We start from the raw sequence: 24,362 nt of genomic DNA on the forward strand, positions 1-24,362 counted from the left end.
ATATGTACTCTCAAACAACAATCAGACCCATAAGTGGTACAGACAAACAAGAGTCTGGCTAATATTACATATGCAACGCTATGTCATTAATGGAACATTGCTTCCAGGGTCCATTAGTACCGGTAGGCTTTCCAACAGTATTGATTTCTGCACTATGCTTCAATCATATATCAATTTGAGAACAGTGCACTCAGTGAAGACGCCATGAAAAACCATCATAGGAAGTTCCGGTCCATGGCATGCTGAATCACTCGAGACCAGGTGAACTGTTAGACGTACAGATGAGCCCATGTGGTTCCTGATGTACTTGAATAATTTACTCACCATTACAGAAAAGCAGGGCACTCACTACACAGGATGGGAACCTACGTATGGGCCGCTTACGGTTCACGCCTCATTTTGCAACTATAAAACGCATAAGTAACAGGGTTACCGTGCAATAGCTGTTGAGCTAAGGTAGCAGTCATCTTTTGTTTGTATCAAATTCCATAAGAGAGGCTATGAAGTGTGAAAAAGAAAAAACACCCCCAGCATGTTTAAATGTTTAATGAGCTGGCCCAGCATTGGCACTTTGCACTGAGGCGCTACATAGCACCATATTACACACTATGTTCAGTTTCATTTATGCCGTGGTCAGTGCTGTTTTTGGTTTTTCTCCCTCTACTTCTGACTTTACAACTTCTAAAAGAAATGGAGTAAAACAGCACATGCTTCCAGTATATAATATGGTGCGACATAGCATGTGGGTGAAGCACTGGGGGTGTAGCACACATAGGAAGCATAGGTATTCTCACCAAGGGTTACCATTTGCCGGCATAAAGTGCTACAACTCCTCGTTAGAGGAATTAAATGCTAAAAGAGCCTTCGCAGGACAAGTCCTGGGTAACACAAGCAGCTAGCTAACTCTCTCTCCCAGATAGAGTGCCATAACCTGAGCCACACACTCATATGTTGCTTCTGACTGGAGGGTTATCTTGTACATTTCAATGGTAAGATCTCTGGGAAAACCTCTGGTGGTCATTCACAGCCACCACCACGACAATTAACCAACTATGGAGAAGCTCAAATCACTAAACCTTCCTGCTAGGACTGGAGATTCTCTGTTAGAGGGAAGAAATTGATAGCTAGGCTCAGCTCCAGAAAGCCACGGAACTAGAAGAAGTTCTGTCAAGTCAGAGCCACCAAGATCAGCAGGCACCCAGTACTCAAGGCCCACTCTGGTGACAAAAGACAAAGGGTGTGAGGAGTAGCACATTCCAGCTGATGCAGCCTGGTCCCTTGACAGGCCAGGAGGCAATCAGCAGATATTTTGCATTCCTGGGAGGTGCAAACGAGTCTACGCACCAAGACAAGGCTGGCCATATTTTGGTAACGCTCCCATTCGCGAGAATGAGCCAATCTGCTCAGCAGATCGTTTTAGGTAGTCTCAACTCTCACGGTCAGTTTCAGCAAAGATCTCTTGTTAACAAAACCTCGTTCCTGTCTGGACTGCAAGCTTGCAGACCTGAGGAAAATATGTGGATGACAGAACACTAGAAGGACACTCTTTACCAGCTGTCGATCGCCTATAGCTTCATATATCTAAAATATATACACAAATAAGCTCTACAGCTTAGTCTCTACATACAGATGGAAACTTTGGAATGCAAGTGATGGTCTGCCTAGCTGAGGTAGCCACAGGTAATGATTCCATATGGCTTTGAGTGAGGGGAGTGAGGTTTCTTGCCTTATGTCAATGCATTTACTGTTGAATATTTCAGTGGTGAAGCTTAAGAAGGAGTGGGTTGCAGTGTGGGTCTTATTGTTATTATTCATCAATACAGGGGTAGCAGATCATACTTCTCAGTGTCGGAGGTCAGTATTGATGATTGCTTCTTGTGGGGATAAACTTGTACAACTGAGGACCCTTATTAAATCCTCGGTGTGACTGAGGCTTGGATGACTTAAGATCATGAGTCAAGGTAAAGTTTTCAATGGTTTTAATACATCATATAAAGAGGTCCTTTTACCATGACATCTATGTTAGCATCTAGCCTGAGTTTACTGACCTCGGGTAAAGTTGAGCAACTTGCCATTTTCCAGTGTTTTACTGCAAAGCCCAGCTTCCTGGAGGTTCTTCTGCTAGCTCTTCACCGCGTCCTTGTTTTCACTCTGGCAGATAAATAACTCAGGGTTGCTTTGGTTTAGTTTATATGGTAGTAAAACAATTTAGCAGGTTGAAGTCCTATTCCAGTCACAAACAAGGGAAGTGCACTTCACAGAACTGGTTTGTGAATAGTAATGGAATTTGAAATGCCATCTAAGTACTAATATGTCACACCACAAATTATACATTTGCAGGGGATGCAAAATGGCCTGGCTAATGAATATTATTAATTAGGTAGGCCGCATTTTGTGACCTCCATTGACAGGCTGCAATTGCAGGAGAGGAGCCTGAGGCGGACAGCAAACCTCCATAGCATTTGCATTCCCAAATGGGAACATTTTTGTAAACAGCACCTTGGTAGATTCACATTAGGGAGAGCTCCACGGAGGCTGTGAACATTATTTCCAAAAGGGAAATATGTCCCACAGGGCAGATTCCCCTTTGTGAATTAGGTACCACCGCAACTCACCGGTCACAAAGATCTGCAAATCATCTGCATGTTGGGGGTATGACAGGCTAAGAGTTTATGTGCTCTCCAAGTTGTACTACATATAGGTTAAATAGCATGGGGGTTAGGACTGCGTCTTGAGACACCAAAAGGCGTTTTGATAGGGTGAGAGAAGGTGTTACTAATTTGTACAGTCAGTACTCCTACAGCTAGGATGTGTACCACTGTAGCACTGTCCTACCAACATCAAAACAAGTAGGCAGCGTGTTAAGCAGTATGTCACGTTTGCAACATTTCAAATGCTGTAGAGGTCAACCAGGAAAAGAAAGTAGGTCTCACTTGCCCAACATCTCCTAAGCTTCATCAATGATGTTTAGCATTGGGCTAAGCATTAGTCTTTTTCGTCAAATTTCCTATGGGAGCCTATGAAGTGTGAATACAGAAAAGAAAGAACATCTGCGGCATGATTACACGAACTGCCCCATCATCGTCCCTTTGCACCAATGAGCTTCATAGCACCATATTACACACTATGCTACATGCGACAAAATGTATGACTAGTCTCTCACTGTTTGAATCAGGTTGATTAGGAAAGGCCTTTAGCCTGCTCTGTGGGGCCCTTTCAGGGATCTTAATTGAACCCCCTCTTTTTAATCTGTATGTCGCTCCTCTCGCTGAACTAATACGTTCATGCGTTTTTAAAGCACTCTCATATACTTACGACACCCAGATTACAATATCCATCTCTGACAACTTGCCCTCAGTAGCTAACAAGTTTAATCTCTGCATGACAAAAATTTACATCTAGAAGAAAGAACATTTTCTTAAACTGAACACAAAAAAACTGAGGTACTGGTGTTTGGTGCACAATATTCCATCTGGTCTTGCTGTTGGTCGCCTGAGGAATGTGACCCTTTACCTACGGCTCTTAAAGTGGGTGAAAATCTTGGAGTAATGTTTGACACTTCTCTTAGGAAGGTCTTTCCTTTTATTACAGTTGCATTGTGGTGGCCATTGCTTAAGTCATCCAGACTCGATTACTGGAATGCGCATTATCTGAATATTAATGCCTCCTCACTTAACAAGCTATAAGTGGTGCAAAATGCAGCTGTGTACCTTATTCTTAACACTCCCAAACGAGAGTCTGCCAGAGATGACAGAGCGCTACATTGGCTTCTTGTAAGGAAGCACATTGTTTTTAAGGCTATTTGCCTAGTCTTCCTCGCTCTTCATCACAAAGGGTTCAAACATCTCTGCTCCCTCTTCAGCTGGTACACTCCGGGCAGGCCACTCAGAACCTCTTTAGCTAGGAAAATCTCCATGCTCAGCGTCTTGAAAGTCAGATGGGGCAGTCGGTCCATCTCCGGGGCTGCTGACAAGTTATTTATTCGCTGCCCGTCCACATTGCTAGACTTGAAGAAATCGTTAAAAACATGTTTTTTTCCTCTGGATCTTCAGTACATCGGGCACAGCGCTTAGATACCCTCTGGTTTAACGCACTTTATATTTCATTTTTCATTTAATCCATTTGCAATTTTTACTTAAGTTCTTTCTTCAAAATTGTGACAAGGGTCTACATTGATCATTTTTGAACTGCTGATCTAGGCTTACTTGGGTTTTTAAGGGATATTCACAAACAGTTTCAAAGACTGTGATGGAGACAGAGAAAGGGATTACACACTGGACTGTCCAGTGAATTTTGATGGGGTCCTCACAGCTCTGCGTCTGCCTCAGTAGGTCAAAAGTGCCTCACACACGAGGAGAAGATTTTAGTGAGAGCTGCCATAGTTTGGGGTCTAAGAGAAACGAGAACAGTATAATTATGGATGCATCTTTTCTGTTATTCCAGTTAGGTGGAAATCCTCCAATAATAAGTAACCATTTGTAGTTTTTCACAAAATAGTAGAATATCTGAGTTATAAATGACTTGGCCACTCTTTCTGCTAATGGTATTGTTCCATTATTTCTTACTGTACCACACTAGTCAGTGATACAAGGCTATACACAGACATGTGACATTGCATGAAAGGGAGGGGCCAAATAAAATGTTAAGAGGAAGGTGCAAGGACTCACAGTCTCACTTCTTGCACAAGGCAGCTACACACCAAAGGCTCAGGAAGGAGAAAACCAGCAGTTAGGATGTTCCTGCATAACTGAATAAAGGTGACACCAGGGTAAACCGTCCAAATGCTTGTATACGTGGCAAAGTCCCTCTTGGCTCACTCAATCACTACACTTCCAAGGGTCTATGAATGTGTACACCGGCTCTGTACCCAGCACAAATATGTATGACTGACAGGTGGGGATGCATTGTGCTGGCTGACTACTGCAAAGCCTCCCAGACATGGCTCCATGGCAGCTGGTCTAGCAAAATCCAAAGACCCTTTAATCAAGAGGTCACTGACAATGGCCTAATATTTTTAGTTCGGTGCCTTTTTAGCAGGGCATCCTTTACGTCTATTTTAAAGTTATGTCAAATATCCTAGACATTTTATAATAGTTGCTTAAAATGATAAAGTATATAGTGTGTTTACCTGCACAAGTGATAAATAACAGTCTTCCAAATATTATTGAGCAACACAATACTTAAAGATGTAAAGCAAATACAAAGCATACAAACATAACCCAAAATACGCCCTGGCCTGGGTACAATTCATGGTCTGCATCAAGTACGAGATACCAAAACTAAAACCCAAAAGCATTTCTTTTTAACAGCAAATACAAGTATTGAAAGTAAGAGTAGCAAGTGATCGTTATTTTATAGTAAGCGTAATTTCCACTAAAGTGTACCCTTATCATGCTGTTCCTGCCAAAAGGCAGCTCTGCTTCTACACATTTGCAGTTTTACATAATTTGTTTTTAAATGAAAAAGTATCAGTAAATCAGTGATCAGCCATAATGCACACTATCATATATTATTGATAGGGGTTTAAAATATTTATAGTTAGCATTAAAAGAATGCACTGTGTTACATTGCATATGAGACAGAATCTCATAAACATAGTTCCACAGAGTTGACAAGAAGGTTAAAAAACAAAAACTGCAAGAATCTGTCACTCTGCAAAGCACAAACAAGACTGTTAATTTCTAGAATTGGTACATAGAGTGGAATAAACATGCTGGGTTATTTTAATAATATCGCTGTCCCTAGCACAAGTGAGGAAACTAATTTAAAAATCCGCCTGCAGAAGAATTCAAGGTCTCTGCGCGCCAGCCTGAGTGAGTGAGTCATGAGATAGGCATGATCAGGACTTTTGAGAGTGAGCAGTCACTTCCACCTACACTACTCTATTTCAGAGTTGTCGAACACTGGTCACAAGGCCAGAGCTACTGGTGTTATAAAGCACTTCTGCTCAGACTCGCAGGGGCCTAGTCACAAACCATAATTTGAACTACATTAAACATACTACAAAATGCTCTTCACAAACTTACATGCAGAGGTTACACCTCCGCCTGTCCTATCTTTTTCTGTGCAGATATGCCCGACTGTGGAGTTTCCGCAGACGTCAACATGGACTGACAGATCAACTCTATCGCATCCTCCTTCTTCCACACCCTCCGCCTCCTACGTAAGACCTTCAAATGGATACCCCTCGAACACAGAAAGACCGTCACACACGCCCACGTCAGCAGCAGACTCAACTACGGCAACGCACTCTACGCCGGAATCAACAAAAGCCTCACCTGCAAACTTCAAAACATCCAGAACGCCGCCGCCAGACTAGTCCTCAACTTGCCACAACACTGCCGCATCACCCAGCACCTGCGCACACTCCACTGGCTCCCCATCTAGGCAACAATCACCTTCAAGATTATCACCCATGCACACAAATCCCTCCACAACACCGGACCAGCATACATCAATAGCCGACTCACATTCCACGCACCCCAAAGGACCCTACGATCAGCCCAGCTCTCCTATTGAATTAATTTTTTTATTTAGAATTAGTAAAAAATATTTTATTTTAAATTAATATTTTAATTAATATAATTTTTAAATCTGAACGAAGTGGAAAGTGCTGTAGCATTATTTATTTTGTTCTGAATTTAAAATAAATACATAATGTTAATTTAAATGAATATTTAACATTAAAATTATTTGTAATTTTTTTTCCCCCTGGAGTTCAATAAAACATTTTTTTTTCTTTCCCTATTCTGTGGGGTGGCAAATGTCAAAAGAACAGTTGATGGACAGAATGCATAACAATGTCGAACATTCACCCCCAGTACAGAGATCTGGGCCTAAGTATGTTGTTTTTTGCTCACCATGCCATTCCAGTGTGGACCCAGCCATATGACCCTACTCCCCACGCTGATGAGGAGTGATACCCCAAAACTGGTACAAGGATGCTTGCTTCCAGTCCAGGAGGACTGGCTTGGCAGTTCAGGCTGGACTATCCCCATGAGGATCAGGGTCAAGACTGATTTGCATATGGCTGGGTCTCAACTGGGGTGACGTGGCGAGCACAAAAAACCACAATGGATTAAACTCAGGTCTGTAACTGGGTGGTGAATGTTTGCACCGTTCAACTTTCCGTCCATCATCATTTTTTTATTTTTTGCTTTTTCTTATACTTTAGCATAGAAAAATCTCCACCCATATGGTAAAGTATAGGGGAAATGTAAATTTAAATAATTTATTATGCTGTAATAATTATTAAAAGGCCTTTACTGCATTAATTACAAGTAATTTCATTATATTTTATTAAAAAGTAATCTTATATTATTTAAATGCAAAAAAAGATCTTTTATAATTAAATTATAGCTATGATTTGTTTTATATTTTGTACATTAAGCTTTATTTATTCATATTTTTAACGTATTTAAATAATTGGGATTTTATTTTAAGTTCCTACCGTCATTGATTTCTATGGGAGAGTGTTGCAGTATTCGTGGTTGGAAATGTGCAGTGCTGGACTCACTACTGTTTCTTTTTTTGGCAGTAGTAAGGCTTGTAAGTTTGGCTCCACCTGCATTTTCAGGGTGTGGAGCTGTGCAAGACTACACTTTTGAGTAACTTAGTAGTCGAATTTTGTGAATAGGCCAAAGTAGTAATTTTACTCAAAAGAGTAAGTGCAAACAAGTCGCAAGTGTGCGTTACCTTTGTGAATAGCCCCCAGAGTATGTAACTTTGTGTCCTGTAGAAACCAAGAAAATCTTGCAAGGCTATAGCCCCATTAATCAAAGTTTTGATACCTCTTACCCTTTTCAGGAAAATCTTTCAACTACCACAAAAAAGGAACTTAGAGCAAGTGGGCTTGCATACCTCTGGGAGTAATGTGAGGGTTTCATTACCATGTTTTTTTTGGTTTAATTATAAACAGAATGCTAGTTCCAAAGCACATTTTATGCTATCACAAAAACTATTGCTAGAGTCCTAGTGAGTTTGGGGAAATACAAATGTGATTCATGCAAAAGGATGAAAGGAGAGAATCACATGAAAAATACGTTGTGGATAAACATGGGACGCACAGATTAAAATGCACATTTGCACGAATATGGAGTGATATATCGGTGTTGTGTTCTTTGTTGACAGGGCGACCTTTCATTGAAACAATGCGCTACTGTGATTTCTAAGGAATTGCAAATGAATGCATATTTAATTAAAATACATTTATTTAGTTATTTATTTATGCACTTATAAAGCATGCAGCTACCCAGCATGTGGAGGCAGCAACCAACTTAAACAGCAGGCAAAAGAAAAACAGAGATCAAACCAAGTCACTAAACAGCAGTGTCTTTAAGCTCTTACGGAAGGTTAGCAGGGAATGACAGTTTCTAAGGTCAATTGGAAGAGCATTCCAGAACCTGGGGCCAAGACAGGAAAAGGAATGACCCCTCATACGGACAAGTCGAAATCTGGGAACTGAACACAGCAACAGGCTGGAAGATTTCAACCGTCGAGCCGGAAAATAAGGTGCAACCTGACTTTGAATGTAAGCAGGGGCAAGGCGACATTACAGAGGGCCTTGAACTCAATGCGCTTATTGATTTTAAGCCAGTGGAGTTGGTGGAGCTAAGGAGACGCAGAAGCATATCTAGGCAGATGGAAAAGGCGACGAACCGCAGCATTTAGAATGACCTGTAGCCAATGTATTGAAGCTGTATCAGCACCCAGGTAGAGCACATTGCAGTAGTCCAGCCTGGATATCACCAAAGCCTGCAGAACCATTCTCTGAGCTGCCGGTGGGATTAGGCAGAAGATTTTTTTGATCCATCTATGAGCAGCAAAGCAGCATGCCGCTACTGTGGAAACCTGAGGTCTAAGGGAGAGCTGTTTATTAATAATAAAACCCAGGTTTTTGACTTTAGGGATAGAGGCAGGCACAGGGCCCAGAATATCAGGCCAGTTTTTGATTCCCTAAATCTCCGGGTTATTACCCAGAATAAGCACCTCCGTTTTGGTGCTGTTTAGCTTCAGAAGGTTAGTGGTCAGCCACGAGGAAACAATCCTCAAGCCAAGCTGCAGCAGAGAAGGATCTAGGTGCTGGGCGGCGGAGAGGGAGAATACAATCTGGGTATCTTCGGCATAGGAAAAAATAGACAGCCCTGACTTCTCAGCAATGTCGGACAAGGGGCGAACGTATAAATTAAAAAGTAAAGGGCTCAAGACAGAACCCTGAAGAACTCCGGAGGTTAAAGCTGAAGTGTTCAATCTCACTCCGTTCAAGAAGACCTGAAGGGTACAGTCTTTTAAAAAAAAGATCAACCACCTTAGAGCCAGACCCACATTGACAGAGGTTTCAAGACGGTCTATCAGAATGGAATGAGAAACCGATTTGAAAGCGACGCTCAAATCCAGCAGAATGAGGGTGGAAGTTCCTCCGGAGTCAAGCTGTAGCCTGAGGTGCTCAGTAACCCCGAAAAGAGCAGACTCGGGACTATGGCCAGGTCTAAAGCCAGACTGAGAGCAAATTGCAAGCAGTGACAAAAGAAGAAAGTAGAGTATTAATGTGTTCCAAAATTGTAGAAAACACAAGCAACAGAGAAATAAGAAGGAAATTAGACCAATAAAGAGGGTCAAGACCTTGCTTTTTTAGTAGAGGAAGGACGAGTGCATGTTTCCACCCCTGGGGTACCAAACCTGTACTTAAAGAAGTATAAAGGTGATTAAGAATCACAGAAAGGACTGTGTCGCTCAAGAGACTAAGTTTAGAAGGGGGGAGAGGATCAAGAGGTAATCCAGACTTGATAGATCTCAGTAACAGCTTCAAATCCAAAAGAAACCATGAACTAATCTGTGAAGGATACTCAGACGCAGGAGCCTGGGAGGAACATTCAAGGGACCCTGTCGAGAGGCTAACAGGAAACTTGAGATTCCCTTGTTGGAGGGCATCCACAAGCAAGTTGGTCATGAATGGACTTGACTTTATTTTAGAAGGACAGTGCTAGCTCCTCTGATTGAGGTTGGAAGAGCGAGGGAGGGGGCAAGAATGCACGGACGACTGAAAGTTTTGTGACCACCTTAAACAAAGTTTTCTGGCAGTGTTGGGAGCCAGAAATCTTCTAAATAAAAGAAGGCTATACGAGCCGATCTGCAAAGAGCATGATATCTCTTTAATGCACCCAAATAATCCAACTTAGCATCAGACAGACAGTGTTTCCTCCAAAGTCTTTCTAAGGCTTTCCAGCATTTTTTCTCTTGTTTAAGAGAATCAGTAAACCATGGGGCAGGGAGATGGGTCCTAGACTGTGGCTTTATAGACGGAGGTAAAGCAGAGTCAGTGGCTCTGTATTATATTTAAACAGTTTATAGGGGCAGATCTCGCCCAAAATATTAATGTTGACTATCTACACTGGGGAGCACAATGAAGGGCTCTTAGACTGGGGTGCTCCACAGAAGGATGAAAGAATGCTACTAAAATTACTTTTTGACAAATTACAGATGCAGTGTCTACAAAGTAGAAAAACAAGTATATTTTTAACCATGAATATCTTTTACAGACAGATGGCACTGTTGGCACTGTTGTAATGCTATTTTGTGATTCAGTCTTAAGGTGTTGTTGGACCTGGATGTGTGACTTTGTGTAGAAATATCAGGCGGTGCAGCAGTAAAGTGTGGCGGTGGTAAGCTTCCTACACAAGATGTAGGAGGATTAATGTCAATATTGCCGGCTGGCTGTCTTCAAGGACTGTGTCAGAATAGCATTTGAATTAGCAAGAAGAGCTGATATATGCAGGTATAAGAGACCCAATTCCTAAAAATATGTGGCTAAAATGTGATGAAATGTAACTATATGGAATGCACCTTCCTTGATGCGATTGTTGCACTGCCTAAACTTGAGAATATACAGGCAGAATCTTAAGCATATATATGGAGCCATCTAGAGGACACCTACACTTTTAGCCCTTTAACATGCTTTGGATAAATTATTGTGAATTTTAAATTGAACTTTGCCTTACCTAATCTACTTTATAATACCCATAAGCTTCAATTGTATATTTGAAGAACTAGTAGAAGCAAAGTATATAATTTTTTACTTTGTTCGATATAGTATGCGAGATGGATCTGGAAAAGGGATGCTTTGTCAGGGCTTCAGGAAAAAGGATTGAGCCACTGTTAAACAGCTAAATGAGCATGGCCCCAGGGAATATCCAACCCTAATGCATAGAAATCAATATTATTTTGCAGCGGCTTACATAGTCATAATTGGCTAACTTTGACCTGCAGGTAACTCACTTTCTGTAGATTCACTATTTCTGGCCAAACCAAAATAACATATCAAATTAACAGCCCTAGTTTTAGGGAGCTAGGGGGATGGGGGCGGGCTGTCCATTCCAAGGACACAGAGAGCAGCATAGGTACCGGGCAGGGCTAGACCTTTGATGCAAGGGGGATTACAAGGCTCCCTCACGTACCCTGGTTTGGTGGCTTAGTGGGCCAATGCCTCCACTGTGTAGGCCTGTGTTCGACCTCATGGTCACAGGTTCAAATCCCGGCAGGTCCAGATCGATAGAATAAGTACCATTGTGTTAGGTAACAAACATCTGTTACACAGCTGCAAGATACCACTGGGTGAACGCGTGCTTTACAAATACACGTTATGTTCCTCCATGGGACACATCTTCCTTAATTCAGGGACTCCTCTAAAAAGACATAAAAACTTGAGTATATTCAGCACTCATTTCAAGAATAATTATCATATGATTGCAGGGTGCTTTATGAGTGCAATAACTATACAGTAATAGGGATTCTGGTCCTGTATGTAGTCAGGGAGCCCGACTGGGTCCTTTTTTGCAACTCAGACATGTCGACCTATATGATGCCGGACGAATAAAACCCTATGCATCCTTAAACTGTTTTTTACCACTTCTTTGGTCACCCTATAAGAAAGGAACATCTTTGGGAAGAAGACTGACATGTGTATCTCTCACAGTGAATCCCGTACCCCATTTCCCTCCAGGAAAGTACTCCCAAAAATCATGGAGCCCATTCATCACTATAACCATTTCTGAGGAATGTGGGGAGCCCCACGATGCATCATGACACCTAGGCTGGTCTGTGAGGGCTTGCCATACAATTTTGTGTGATTCTTGAGTCCTGTCTACATTTACAGGCACAGGAGCATCTCCAGCAAACTGGGCGATTCCCATCTGGAACCCAAGAGTGTGAGTCGTGGATGTTTTTTGTGATTAGTTGAACCAAATTAATTACCTATTTGAAGTTCATGCGAAACACATATATCTTCAAAGACAAGCTTACCTCCTGCCCTGTAGCTATATCCATTGCAGTGTAAACTGTTCCAGAAGCCCTGCATACAGCCAAAGAAAGAAAAAAAAGAGATGAGGCAACACAACTCACAATGATACAATAACAGATGCACATATTAGTCATTCTGGCAATGGCACCCAGTCCATAAATGCATCAAATACAGTGTTAAGCTGATAAGATTAAACTGGCTGCAAAACTCTGTTGTAAAGCACTGGATGCTTTTAATGAAGGACAATTATGCACTTGAATCATATCAGTGGGGAGGATCCTCGTGGGCAGAAGCATGGCTGTGCCTTGTGCAGTGAGGGCCGGCTTTTTGATCCTCGGTTGGTTTCTGTTGTGTCCGTGGGTGTCGATGCAGAACCTGGAGGCATGTTGGAGCGGACACAGGGAGGTGAAGTGTGACATCCTAAGAGACTATGATTGGTTTCAATTCTTTCTAGAAGCTCTTTGAAGAGGTGGCAGTAGTAACTTGAATGGGGGTTGCACAGTGTGGTCCTACATTAAGCATACTGTGTGCTTTATATAGGGCCACAAGTTATAACTTAACTTCTTATATGGATATACTACCGGATCTGGGGGTTTCTTTAATAAAATATGCTGGCAAATTATTCAGGAGATCTCTATCCTTTAAGTACATATGTGCAAGCTGCTGTATAATCAGTACAATTCTGACAGACTAAACAACCAGAAAAAATATTTTTAACTGAGGGGTTCCCATTGATATCAATGAGATACACTACCTGCGATACACTGGTGACTCCACAGAGGAAAACGAATTCAAGTTATTGTTGTCCTTCCATCGAAACATTAGGGGCCAGATGTATGCAGATTAGGAATAGCAATTTCCTAATTGCGACTTCCTGTGAATTGCAATTAGTAAATCGCTGTTCCTAATATATGAAATTCTTTTGAGTTTCAGTAGAGATTCCCCGTGGGTCGCAAATAGACCTCACTCATGCATTATAATGAGGTAGGTCGTAATTTGCGACCTACCTAGATTGGCTGCCATCACAGGGATGGTGCCCTGTTGGGGTCAGCAGACCACCATGTCTGTGATTGCTTTTAAATAAAGCATTTATTTTATTTTTTTCAAAAGCAGCCCATTTTCCGTAGAGGAAAACGGGATGCATTTAAAAATAAAAAAAATTTCGTTTAAGTTTAATTTTGTAAGCACAGGCGGTGGTCCTTGAGACAACTTCCTGCTCTTAAAAATATTTTTTCAACATTCTCAAAAGAGAAGGTGTCTCAAAGGGCCCCCTTACCATTTGCGAATTGGTTACCACCGCTTTTTAAATGGTGGTAAAGTACTACTGTTCTGCGACAGGAATTCGATTGGTCCGATTTGGTATTTGGAAGGGATGCCCAAAACACGCTCCGTCCAAATACCGAATTACAACTACAAATTGTGATTCAGTAACAGCATTTTGCGAATCGACCAGAATGCTTTGTTCATCTGGCCCCAAATTCAGAATTCTGCATCCTACCTCCTTCATTTAGTCTTCCTTCCCCTGTTGAGCACTCAAGGCCAGCAATAAACCATGAAAACCCAGATAACACATGAACTGGCATATGCATCAAACATGTCCCTTGAGATTTCTTATTAGCGAAAAATAAGGATTCGCTAATATGGAATCGCAAAAGCCTATGCATGTCGGAATCGCTGGGAAAATAGCGATTCCTACAAATTCCTTGATTGCGACTCGCAAATTGAGAATCGCAATTAAAGAATGGCTCTCCATTCATTCCTATGGGCCCACAGGTCCATAGGAATTGGAGATTGCATGCACAATTTGCCAGTACCAATCGGTACTCGCAAATTGCGCATGCGATTTCGAGGGGGCAAGGGTGTCAAAATGCACCCCTAAAATTATGATGTGCACCCATGTTGCACACACACATGCCCCAAGGGCATGTGTGTGCGTAACATGAAACTTTGAAAAATGCACAAAGTTTTTGCAAATTACCGACCAGTTTAATTGCTCGATAATATGCGGCCTCAAATAGCGAAATCGCTTTTTTAAAGTGGGTTTTGCATTGCATTTAAGAAATCACAAATAGCGATTCCTTAAATGCAATCGCAATTTAAGAAATCGCAATAAATTGCGAATTGTTAAGTTGCGAGTACCTTAAACCTTGATACATTGCAAAAGCCCTTTTTGCAGGAGCAAACGGCCGATTTTTGCGAATCGCACAGTTTGCGCTCACAAAAAAGGATGTGCCTGGAAGGACCTTCTTCTCCTAACTCCCTGTCTCTCTTCCAGCTTCACACAGTAATGCAACACCACAAACAACAAGCAGGGCAGACACCAACCTTGAGGCTACTCTGTGTCCTCCTTTCACATATGTAAGTTGAGATGGGTCACTACCATCATAATACCTCAAACTGCAGAGGCCCAGCAGAAACAGTACTACGCGGTCACCAATCCCATGCAAGCGTTAATGTGATCAGTTCTCAGGTTGTAGGAAATGAGAGATTCGAGAGTCACCTGATGACATCCTTGAGATGTCAGACGTAGCAACAGAAGCTTACCAACCATTCCTATAAGATCAAAATATTTTTCAATGCCCAGATGAAAATGCAGTCACAAACAAACATTTAAGAGCAACACAGGTGTGTAGCATTGTAATGTTGCTACGCCATACAGTAAATATTTATTACATTCACTAAACAAAATAGACAATAAAACAACGTAATGAACTAAGCTCAACTAGGGTATCAATACCAGGAGTAAGACATCTGCCACAGTCACATCCTATGTCCAGCAGCTGCTGTGCTCGGCTGCAGAAGGAGTCCAGTGAGCACTGAGGAGGGGGGACTGAGCAAAGTGCCTTGTGCCAGGTGAAACCTGTGCAGTAGTTAAGAGTATTTCAATACAAACAAAAATAACAAATAAAACTTTCCTAAAGGGAAGTTATGGTTGTCCAATAAAATCAGTACCTGGCACTGTAGCAAAAAACTTTCAAATTCGGTTCAAAAACTTCATTTAAAGGCTCTTTCTTGTTACGAACCAAAGCCTATAATTAACTGAAAATCCAAATATATGTTCAGTTGTGCAACCAAGACTCGCCAGCAGTTTAGGACACTGCAGATGACATTATTTCACAAATTACTTCAATGATCTCATATGCCAGCAGTAGTGTTGACCAGTAGTGCCTGGTAGGGAACAGGGGTGGTTGAAAATATAAAACCCAAAAAAATATTTTCCTTTTCCGACAGCTGTGTCTCTTCTCTGCTTCTCTGCTCTTCCTGTCTTTAGTCTGGAAGAAGCTGCAGGAAGTACCCAGCACACAGGCTCTCCATAGCCAATCACAACGCTGCAATGCAGGGTTGGGATTGGTCTGAGCACCGTGGATCGGCGCGCAGATCGGGGCAGGGAGCCTTTGCATATTCCCCACCAAGATGTCCATTACCGACCTGTGGGGAATATGCAAAGTGCGCATGACTGCTTGGCTGGCCGAAACGGCCAAGCAGTCATGCACACTTAGTGTTGACAGTCCACTCCTCCTCATACCCTGAGCCACAAGCCCCACTCCGCCCTAACCCAGCCCGCAGCAACCAAGAATGAAACAATAATACCCTTGTTATTATTGTTTTATTTTTCACCTTTTCATTGCTCTAAGAGCAGTGGGGCAACGCACCTTCGCCTTAGCGGAGGAGCCTCCACTGATGTTCACATCCCTGATGCTGCATCCCATATTATGTTCCATGAAATTGGAAGAGCTGTAGTATGACTGGCAACTAACAAACAACAAAGGACCTCACATACATTCCACAGAATACAGTGCCTAAAAGGTCCACCGAGAGCCAGCCATGTAAAAGTGAAAGGTCAGAGTAAAAGTGAGCAGAGCAGACAAAGGACACTATTCCAAAGACAGCCAACAAACATCCTGCAAAGTCAACTAAGACTACAGATACATATATCCTCATGATGATTACCAGGGTAAAAGTGACTGCAAACAGATGATCTCATAAATACTGCATTAATACTAAAAAGTGGAATACCACATTCAATAGCTAGATGCCTTCATATAGATTATAAAGAGAGGAAAGGTTGCAATTGTATTGGACAACTATCCTTGTTGTACTAGACAGTTATTGTCATACAGATTGCATGGAGATCAAAGACTGGAGTACCGCTGTCCGCACCCAGAAGAATTTATGTGGAATTTGTATAGCACAAACCTAGCCAAAAGACAGAAGAGCATTGTACAGGATATAAGCCAAAGATCCAATCAACCAGTGATTTGGGAAGTAGCTGGGTTCTGAGAGCTGAGCAGACTTTTACTTGGTTGTGATGTAATGTTCTTAAAAGAAATGAGCTTTTAGATTTTTCTTAAACTGAAGCACGATTGGGAGTAGTCTCGATTTATATTTTCCAGATGCTGGATGCACAAATAGTGAAGGCCTGTTGCCTTGTTTTTGCACTTCTTCGCCTACGGTCTGATGGGGTCCTGGCTGCAGGTTTACTGAGAGCCATTGGAGGGGGTGACCTTGTCAGCCAGATAGACAATAGTGACAGCCATGATGGCTCTGTAGAGGATGCAGCTGGTTTTGAAGATGGTGCAGGTCTGCAAAGCGATCCTGTGGAGTTCCATCAGTGTGCGGGTGATGCTGTGGTGTGGAGGATGCCCTTACGGGGACCTGTAAGGAGTCTGGGAGACTGTGAAGTAGGGCATTACACAATCCACAAGTTCTCAAAGCAATGATATAGATAGGAAAGACAGATGTACTGCCACTCACAAGCAATAGATCTTTTATAGACAGTAATTGCAGATATTAGCTTGACATTCTAATCAGATGTTTACACAGAGAGAACACAAAGACTAAAGGCTAAAGTCACTGATGACAGGTGTCCTGGTAAATATTTAAAATTCAGTTGTAAGACTTCAGTAGCACTGTCAGCAACTAGATGCCCTTGCAAAGATTACTTAGAGAAGGCTTTGTTACCACTGGTAGCAAATATGTAACGGTGTGTCATTTTGATGATATGAAAGTCATTATTGATATGCAACTTGATTTTACCAATGTCAATCATGACGTCATCTGTGAGGTCTTTTGCATTTTAATGTGGTGAGAAGGCAGTACGGTTCCATAGCAAACCGTAACTGGGGTCGTGTTGGAGACCCGCTCTGTCCCTAGATACATTATACATGATGACCAATTACAATCACTAGAGCAGTGAAAACGTATGGCAGTTCAGAGGATCAATCTGCAGAGGCAGTGCGAGATCCACAGTTCCCACTTAATCAAGAGAACCACGTGAACACTGGAAAAAAAGCGCATGCGGGTTATGGTACCCACAGTATAATGCACAGTACATATATTGTTTCCATTGAATTAGGCAATTTTCACCTCCCAGCAGCATGTTCTTATTCAATTTAGGGACTATATGTGTGTGTGGGAGGCCATGTGTGTGTGGGGGTGGGGGAGGGGAGAAGGTAAGTGGTTGGTGTCCCACAGAGTCCTAGAAATATAACTGGGAATTGGATCAAGTGGCTCTCAGCGGCGCTCCAATGAGAACTGCACATCCAATATGACATGCACTCCCAGCCGAGTGGATACCCGTTTGTTTGCAAAGTCGCAGATCCTGCATGACACCAACCAATAAGGATGCTGGAGAAATGAATGCATTTGAGCCCATGGGTGTTTAGATCTTAACAGCATTTGAGACCATGGGTGTTTAGATCTTAACAGCATTTGAGACCATGGGTGTTTAGATCTTAACAGCATTTGAGACCATGGGTGTTTAGATCTTAACAGTAAAATAAACAAGCGATTAACCCTTACAAAGCAGATTTACACAATACCACAAAAACAAACTTGTTCTGAGAAATTCTTTGTCAGCAGCCAACTTTGGTGTTATCCGTTAAGTGATATGGAATACTGATGAGGGTAAACATTTGTGTGGCAGCTTCATTAGTCTATTCTTTGCCCCCTTTAAAAAACGGTGTTTTTTCCAGAGAAATGTTTGAACCAATCTGCATCAAATTTAGGGATTAAGTTATGGAGTTAGATGGGTCAATTGAATATAATTTTTTGTGTAAATACTTTGAATGCCTCAAAAGTTACTAACATAAAAAACAAGAGCATTTGCTTTATAAAGTTCAACTTAACTATAACTATAACTATGGAGGCACTAAAGGTTCTTTTCCGATGGGGCAAGTTTATTTTGCCTATCTGAGATTTAGCAATAGTGGGTGTTGAAGGAGAGGAGATCCTTGTGATAGGTCAACTTGAGCTATCACACCTTCTCCCTCAGATGGATTATTCATTTCTATCTTCTCATCTTTTTTGTATTCCCCTAAATTTACATCTCACCAGCCGGCTCCTGGTCTACTGATTAGATCAAATGCCATGATTTCTTTCCTCATCAACCATGTTAACTACAGCTACTTTAAAGAATGTTAAGTGATGGCGTCCCCATCCTCATCTCTACCATAAAGCTAGACATTCAAGACTGTTCCACGATGATAGAATGTGTTTGGCTTTAAAAAGAGGAACATTGCATAATTTCCTCTAAGTTTGGGAAATGCTCCAGGACAAGACTGAGGCTCAAACTGTTGACATTCATAATCATACAGTTTAACAAATGATTGGGGGGTCAGAGGGGGGGGGGGCTACAGAGTGATTCCTGGATTCTGTTCACGTGGTGACAATGTTCCTGACTTCAGGTCTTCATGAACAAATCATAGTAAATGGAATCATATCCTATTGGTGGATAAAAGATCTTTGGGATATGCAATAACATTTCAGCTTTTGCAAAGAAGTCTAGGAGCTTTTGCAGTTGGATAAAGAGAACTAGGATCTACAAATAAATAAACCTTAAAGTCAATATATCTTACAATTGTTAAATCCTACTACCTGTCCATGCAATGGCAGCCAATCGTGGTTTATTTGCACACTCAACATGGCTGGCATTTGGATGGTACTTCCTTGACTGATTTTTTTTTTATTAGTGGGCGGGCTAAAATATGTGTAACATTTCTGCATAAAATAAGTTCCCCGTCTTTGAACAATTACTTTCGTATGTCCCAGCAGGATAACCCATTTCCTAGAGAAGAACACAAAATTCGGTGTCAACAGAGAGTGCTTCAATGCCTCGTCAGAGGTAGCAAATGCTATATGAATGCAAATACATGCATTATTTCTATTTCCAGTCTCTCCTGAGACACCCACCTAGAGTTTCTGTTATTTCACAGATTTTATGCCTTTTCATTTTAGTAACAATAAAACACTGATATGCAGGTTTCTAAATAAACAACTAAGACAAATACATTACTTATTAAGTAATTTTCTAGCCAAAAAGAGCCAATAATCTGATCTTCAAAGTAAGTACAACAATAGACATGCACATAATTGGCCTATTCGTGCAAATGAAATGAATTCATGCAAATGCAGAACACAAGTAGGTGCTTTTCCAAACCTTCAGTTAAACAAATATAATTACTTACCCCTGTCCAATTTTCTCAAAGTGAGTATATTTCTTTTTGGGATCGCCCACACTCACTATGCTTCCTAAGGAAAAAAAAGGAATATAAGTGATTACATTCTGTCTTCACTTCCCAGGAGTATGAACTATTGTGATATTCTTATAAATATTTGAATAATCCACATACTATTAAAAAACAATGCTGCTCTAAAACCCTTGGCTATGTTCATTTGAACGACCTTCATTAAACAAGAAATACACAAAGTTGAGCACAAAGATGCACACTGCAGTGTTTGTGAAACATAATTATTAGGATCATCACTGTCAGACCTGGCTTGGCAACATCTTCACTGGGCTCGGTTAATATATTCCTGCTATCCGAAAAGGCTCTTAAACAAGCAAGAACTATGAAACAGAAGACAAGAAAGGTCACCATTCTACAGATGCCGCAGCACACTGCTCTCTTTTGCATCAATTATTTTAGTCTGACAACCTTTCATGCTTCCGGGCGCCTGAGAAGCCATCTTTGCTTGTGAAGGCGATTGGATGAGCTGTGTTTGCATTGCTTATTTATTTATTTATGTAAGCATGTTTGAAGCATCAGTTCTCACTTCACAATAACTTTGAAGCGCAGAAATGTATAAAAAAAATAGGAGACGACCTAACACTATTCATTAGAGTCTATCAGTATGACGGCAAAACTTTTATCCGGCATTCTATGATCACATGCCCTTGCGGTAGTACTGAGTCAAAGATGACATTTTAAAGAGTTTCCTGGATCAGGGTGGTTTGTCAGTGTTCCGAGGTGCAGGATCCAAGGTTTAGGACATTTCACTCACAAGGAGCGACTGCTATCTTTCTGCAAGGAGGCGAGACCACTCTGGCCCATATATTCCGTGCAGAACTCTAAATAGATGGCCGATTTGGGGACTGAGTCAACAAAAAATAAAAAATTTACTGAGTGATCTCACTTGCTCAACACATTTAACACAGTCTGGAATTACTGTCAAGCCATAGCACACATAAAAAAGTGATTTTCAAATACACACTTGCAGTGCACAAGATTTCAAACAAATACAGCAATATTAATTGATGCTTGATTTGGGGCCCGATGTAGGAGCCCTAATACCAGTCGGAAACGGCCGATTTCGGCCATTTCCGACCGGTGTTAGGGCTTTCTAATTGGAGCATGCTTCACAGAATCGGTATTTTACCGAATCTGTATTTACAGATTCGGTAAAATTACCGAATCGGTAAATACAGACTCGGTAAAAATACCGATTCTGTAAAAGCACATGTAGGTAGCACATCTTTGAGTGCCGCAGGCCTTTGAGATTCGGTATTTTACCACCCAATCCAATTGGGTGGTAAAATACCGAATCCAGGTGTGCATGCACATCTGTGCATGCACACCTGTGCAAAGTGATACACAGACATGCCCTTAGGGCACACCTGTGCAATGTGACACACAGACATGCAGGGCATGTCTGTGTGCCACATGGCACACAAGTCCAGAATTGGGGTGCCAGAGGGTGTCAAAGTGACACCCCTTGCAAAAATCGGAATTTACAGAATCGGTAAATACCGATTTGGTATTCACCATTGATTCCTATGGGCTTCAAGGCCCATAGGAATCAATGGGGGATACCGATTCTGTTTTTACCGAATCAATAAATACCGAATCTTACAGATTCGGTATTTACCGATTCTGAAATACCTACATGTGCCCCCTTCTATTTTACCACTTCTTAAATACCGAATCGGTAAAATTCGGTATTTTAGAAGTGGTAAAATAGAATTACCTACATCTAGCCCTTAATGTTTAATCCAGTAGGTCCCGCCAACATGTGTTTCGTCGCCATGGGTATGTCACCCGCGACTTCCTCAGGGCTGGAAAGACATATAAATAGCAACGTCACAAACCACTCTTGGTTGATTGGATACTGAGAAGCATGCTATCATGAGGGGGTTCCCACATTGTGGTGTTCCGACAGTGTGGGCGACGGACAGTAGGGCGCTAGGACCCTGTGGGTCCTCAGGCAGAGTGACCAGGTCACCGGACACCAGATCCGGTGACGAGACAGGAAAGGGGACAGACTATGACCAGGACAGGGACGAGTAAGGACGTGCTGACGAGCAGCTGTACGAAATGAGAAAATAAAGGAATACCCGACTAACCTGTGTCCTGTGTTTTGATGTGCCGCCCAGCAAGCAACACGGCATGACACACATTACAGCATGCCGACCATTTGCACCAATATAAGTACTTTAAGTGAGGCGAATACAGAAAGCCACGTAGTGCCAAGTTGAGCTTCTAACGTGCATAGTGCCAATACTAATCTAGAAAAGATATACACAGATAATAATTGTGTAAGTCATGCTGTTTACTGCGATCTCATGCAACACGCCATGCTGCATCACACCCATTCCCGGGGTATAAATAAGCATTGGCAAAGCCAACATGTTGCGCCTTTGAACGTATTGGCTTTGCCTATGGTAGTTATCCACACTGTACAGCATTTCTGATGCTGTGCAGCATGGATAATGTAAAAAAACAAATTTACACAGTAACCAGTGTAATTTTGTAGGCACGTGCACCACACATGCGTACATCTACAAAATGACGCTGCCACTTTGTTCTTTTAATGATTATAGTCAACGAGATGAGTCGGATAAGTAACAAAAACAAAACGTGCAGAAGCTACAGGGGCAAAAGCTATAGGGATGCGATGCAACGAGGTGGTTGGAAGGAACACGGGGAATGGCGGGGGTCACAGAAAAACACAAGGAGGGTAGGGCATGAAAACAACAGTGGGAGGGAGGAGGAACATGAAAGCAACAAGGGATAGGGTGAAAGAGGTGAAAGCAACATGGGGAGGCAGGGGGACAGAGAAGCAACACAAGTGAAAGCAGGGGACAGATACAACATGTAGAAGCACACACCCTACTGCAATGGGGAGGAGGAGAAGCACATGAGACAGGCAGCAGCAAGAGGGGGGAGAGAAGTACATGAGGGAGACGGCTCGAAAACACATGCACTCTCTGTGCTTAAACAAAAAGAAAAAAGTAGTTCCCCGACAACGAGCACAGACACCAGGCAATGCTCCATGGGAGGGACAAACACAAGATTGACAAGCTGGGACACGAATAAGAAGCAGGAAAAGTGTGAAAGGAAAGTCAAACAACGGTAAGCAATGGGAAGGCTCTAAGCCCCTCAATGTACACAGTAAGTCATAACAGACATGACACGCAACAGACTGCGCATGCGTTGTCTAGTAGGCTCAACCTTAAAAGGGGTTTTAGTATCTGGCATTGAATGAAATACTATTACAACAGTAGATTGTACCTTTTGCCTAATTAGATAAGTATTTATGTACTCAGAAAAGATGAAGAACATTTGTCGAATTATATAGAGAGATACAGGAGGTTTTCTTCGCACGGTTTTATTGCAGTGTTATGCTGCAATTGATACGTAAGTATATGGAGTATTTTCTACAAGAGGCCATTGGTAAGCATTCAAATTGTGCATTTAGGCTCTTGCTGCAGCAGTAGAAGATGTGTTGCAGCAGTCATGTATGCTATAGGAATGACAAATAATATTATAAAAGGACAACTGCGTAAACACGAGGGGCCTTGTCCAGAGCATATTGAAATAATTCACTTCTAGATGAACCCTACAATTGGTAGTTGAGCACAATATGAACCTGTGACATGTAAAGGGCTTTTACTAGGATCACACATTCGCTAAGAAAAAAGATCATACCCGGATTACTGGCCAAACTGTCTCCTATCTAGGCACCATCTCCTCCCCTACACAGTTTTGCACCAAAGAGCCATGTTTAATGCAGCTGTAAGTCAACAGCAGAAACCCCCATGCGTCGTTCAATAAAATTGGCTTGCAAAGTGATCACAGCCTTCGACAGAACACACAAAACATCAACTGATGATGCTGGGAAGGATACTTCCACTATTTGAGTTTAATTCATGAAGAGAGCCCACCAGATCCCTACTTCTCAGTTGATTATTGTAACAGTCTGTGCCAGAGCACTCAAAAGCTAGAACATTTAGAGCACACGAAAAAAGTAGCAAAGACGAAGCCTCAACCTGCAGAAACTGTAGCATATAACTCTGACCTTGAATGAGCGTCATTGGCCCCAAGTGGACCAAAGAAATACATTGAAGATAATTTGAACCATAGTCAAAACCAAGACTGATATAGGATATCTACAGAAGTTGTCCTGAACCTCGATCCATCTCAGATTTGGAAAGACATACTTGACTTCCCAGCCCAGTTTCAACCTCAACAAATGTTAGGGAAAAATCATCAAACACCAGGGCTCACACCTCTCAAACAATCTCAGCCTTGTACAAGAGGCCTTCAGAAGACCCCTGAAGACCAATATTTTGAAGGAGACTTCAACTATCATCCGGTCAACTATGGGACCACCACCCCCACTTGTCTAAACAGCATTTGCAATGCAATAGGTCTCGCAGCATTAAAGTTTGAGTTACTGGCATTGTAAATGACAATGCTTTGCATTAAAAAAAATTCTTTAATTTGCAATTGGTATATAAACATGGTTTGTGAATGGTTAGCTGTTGCTTATGCTAAGCAAAGTTGTC

General features: G+C 41.8%; 1 protein-coding gene across 1 annotated transcript in view; it reads right to left on the reverse strand.

Annotated features, from left to right (window-relative positions):
• Positions 1-24,362, reverse strand: part of PAK1 (p21 (RAC1) activated kinase 1) — a 357,978-nt gene that overhangs the window by 51,546 nt on the left and 282,070 nt on the right. The window contains exons 9-10 of the mRNA XM_086933892.1: positions 19,762-19,825; positions 12,298-12,346 (exon numbers count right to left, since the gene is read on the reverse strand). Of these exons, the coding sequence (XP_086790018.1) occupies positions 12,298-12,346; positions 19,762-19,825 (113 nt within the window). The remainder of the gene's footprint in view (positions 1-12,297; positions 12,347-19,761; positions 19,826-24,362) is intronic.

Source organism: Lissotriton vulgaris, chromosome 8 (assembly GCF_964263255.1).
Source record: "Lissotriton vulgaris chromosome 8, aLisVul1.2, whole genome shotgun sequence".
NCBI classification, from domain to species: domain Eukaryota; kingdom Metazoa; phylum Chordata; class Amphibia; order Caudata; family Salamandridae; genus Lissotriton; species Lissotriton vulgaris.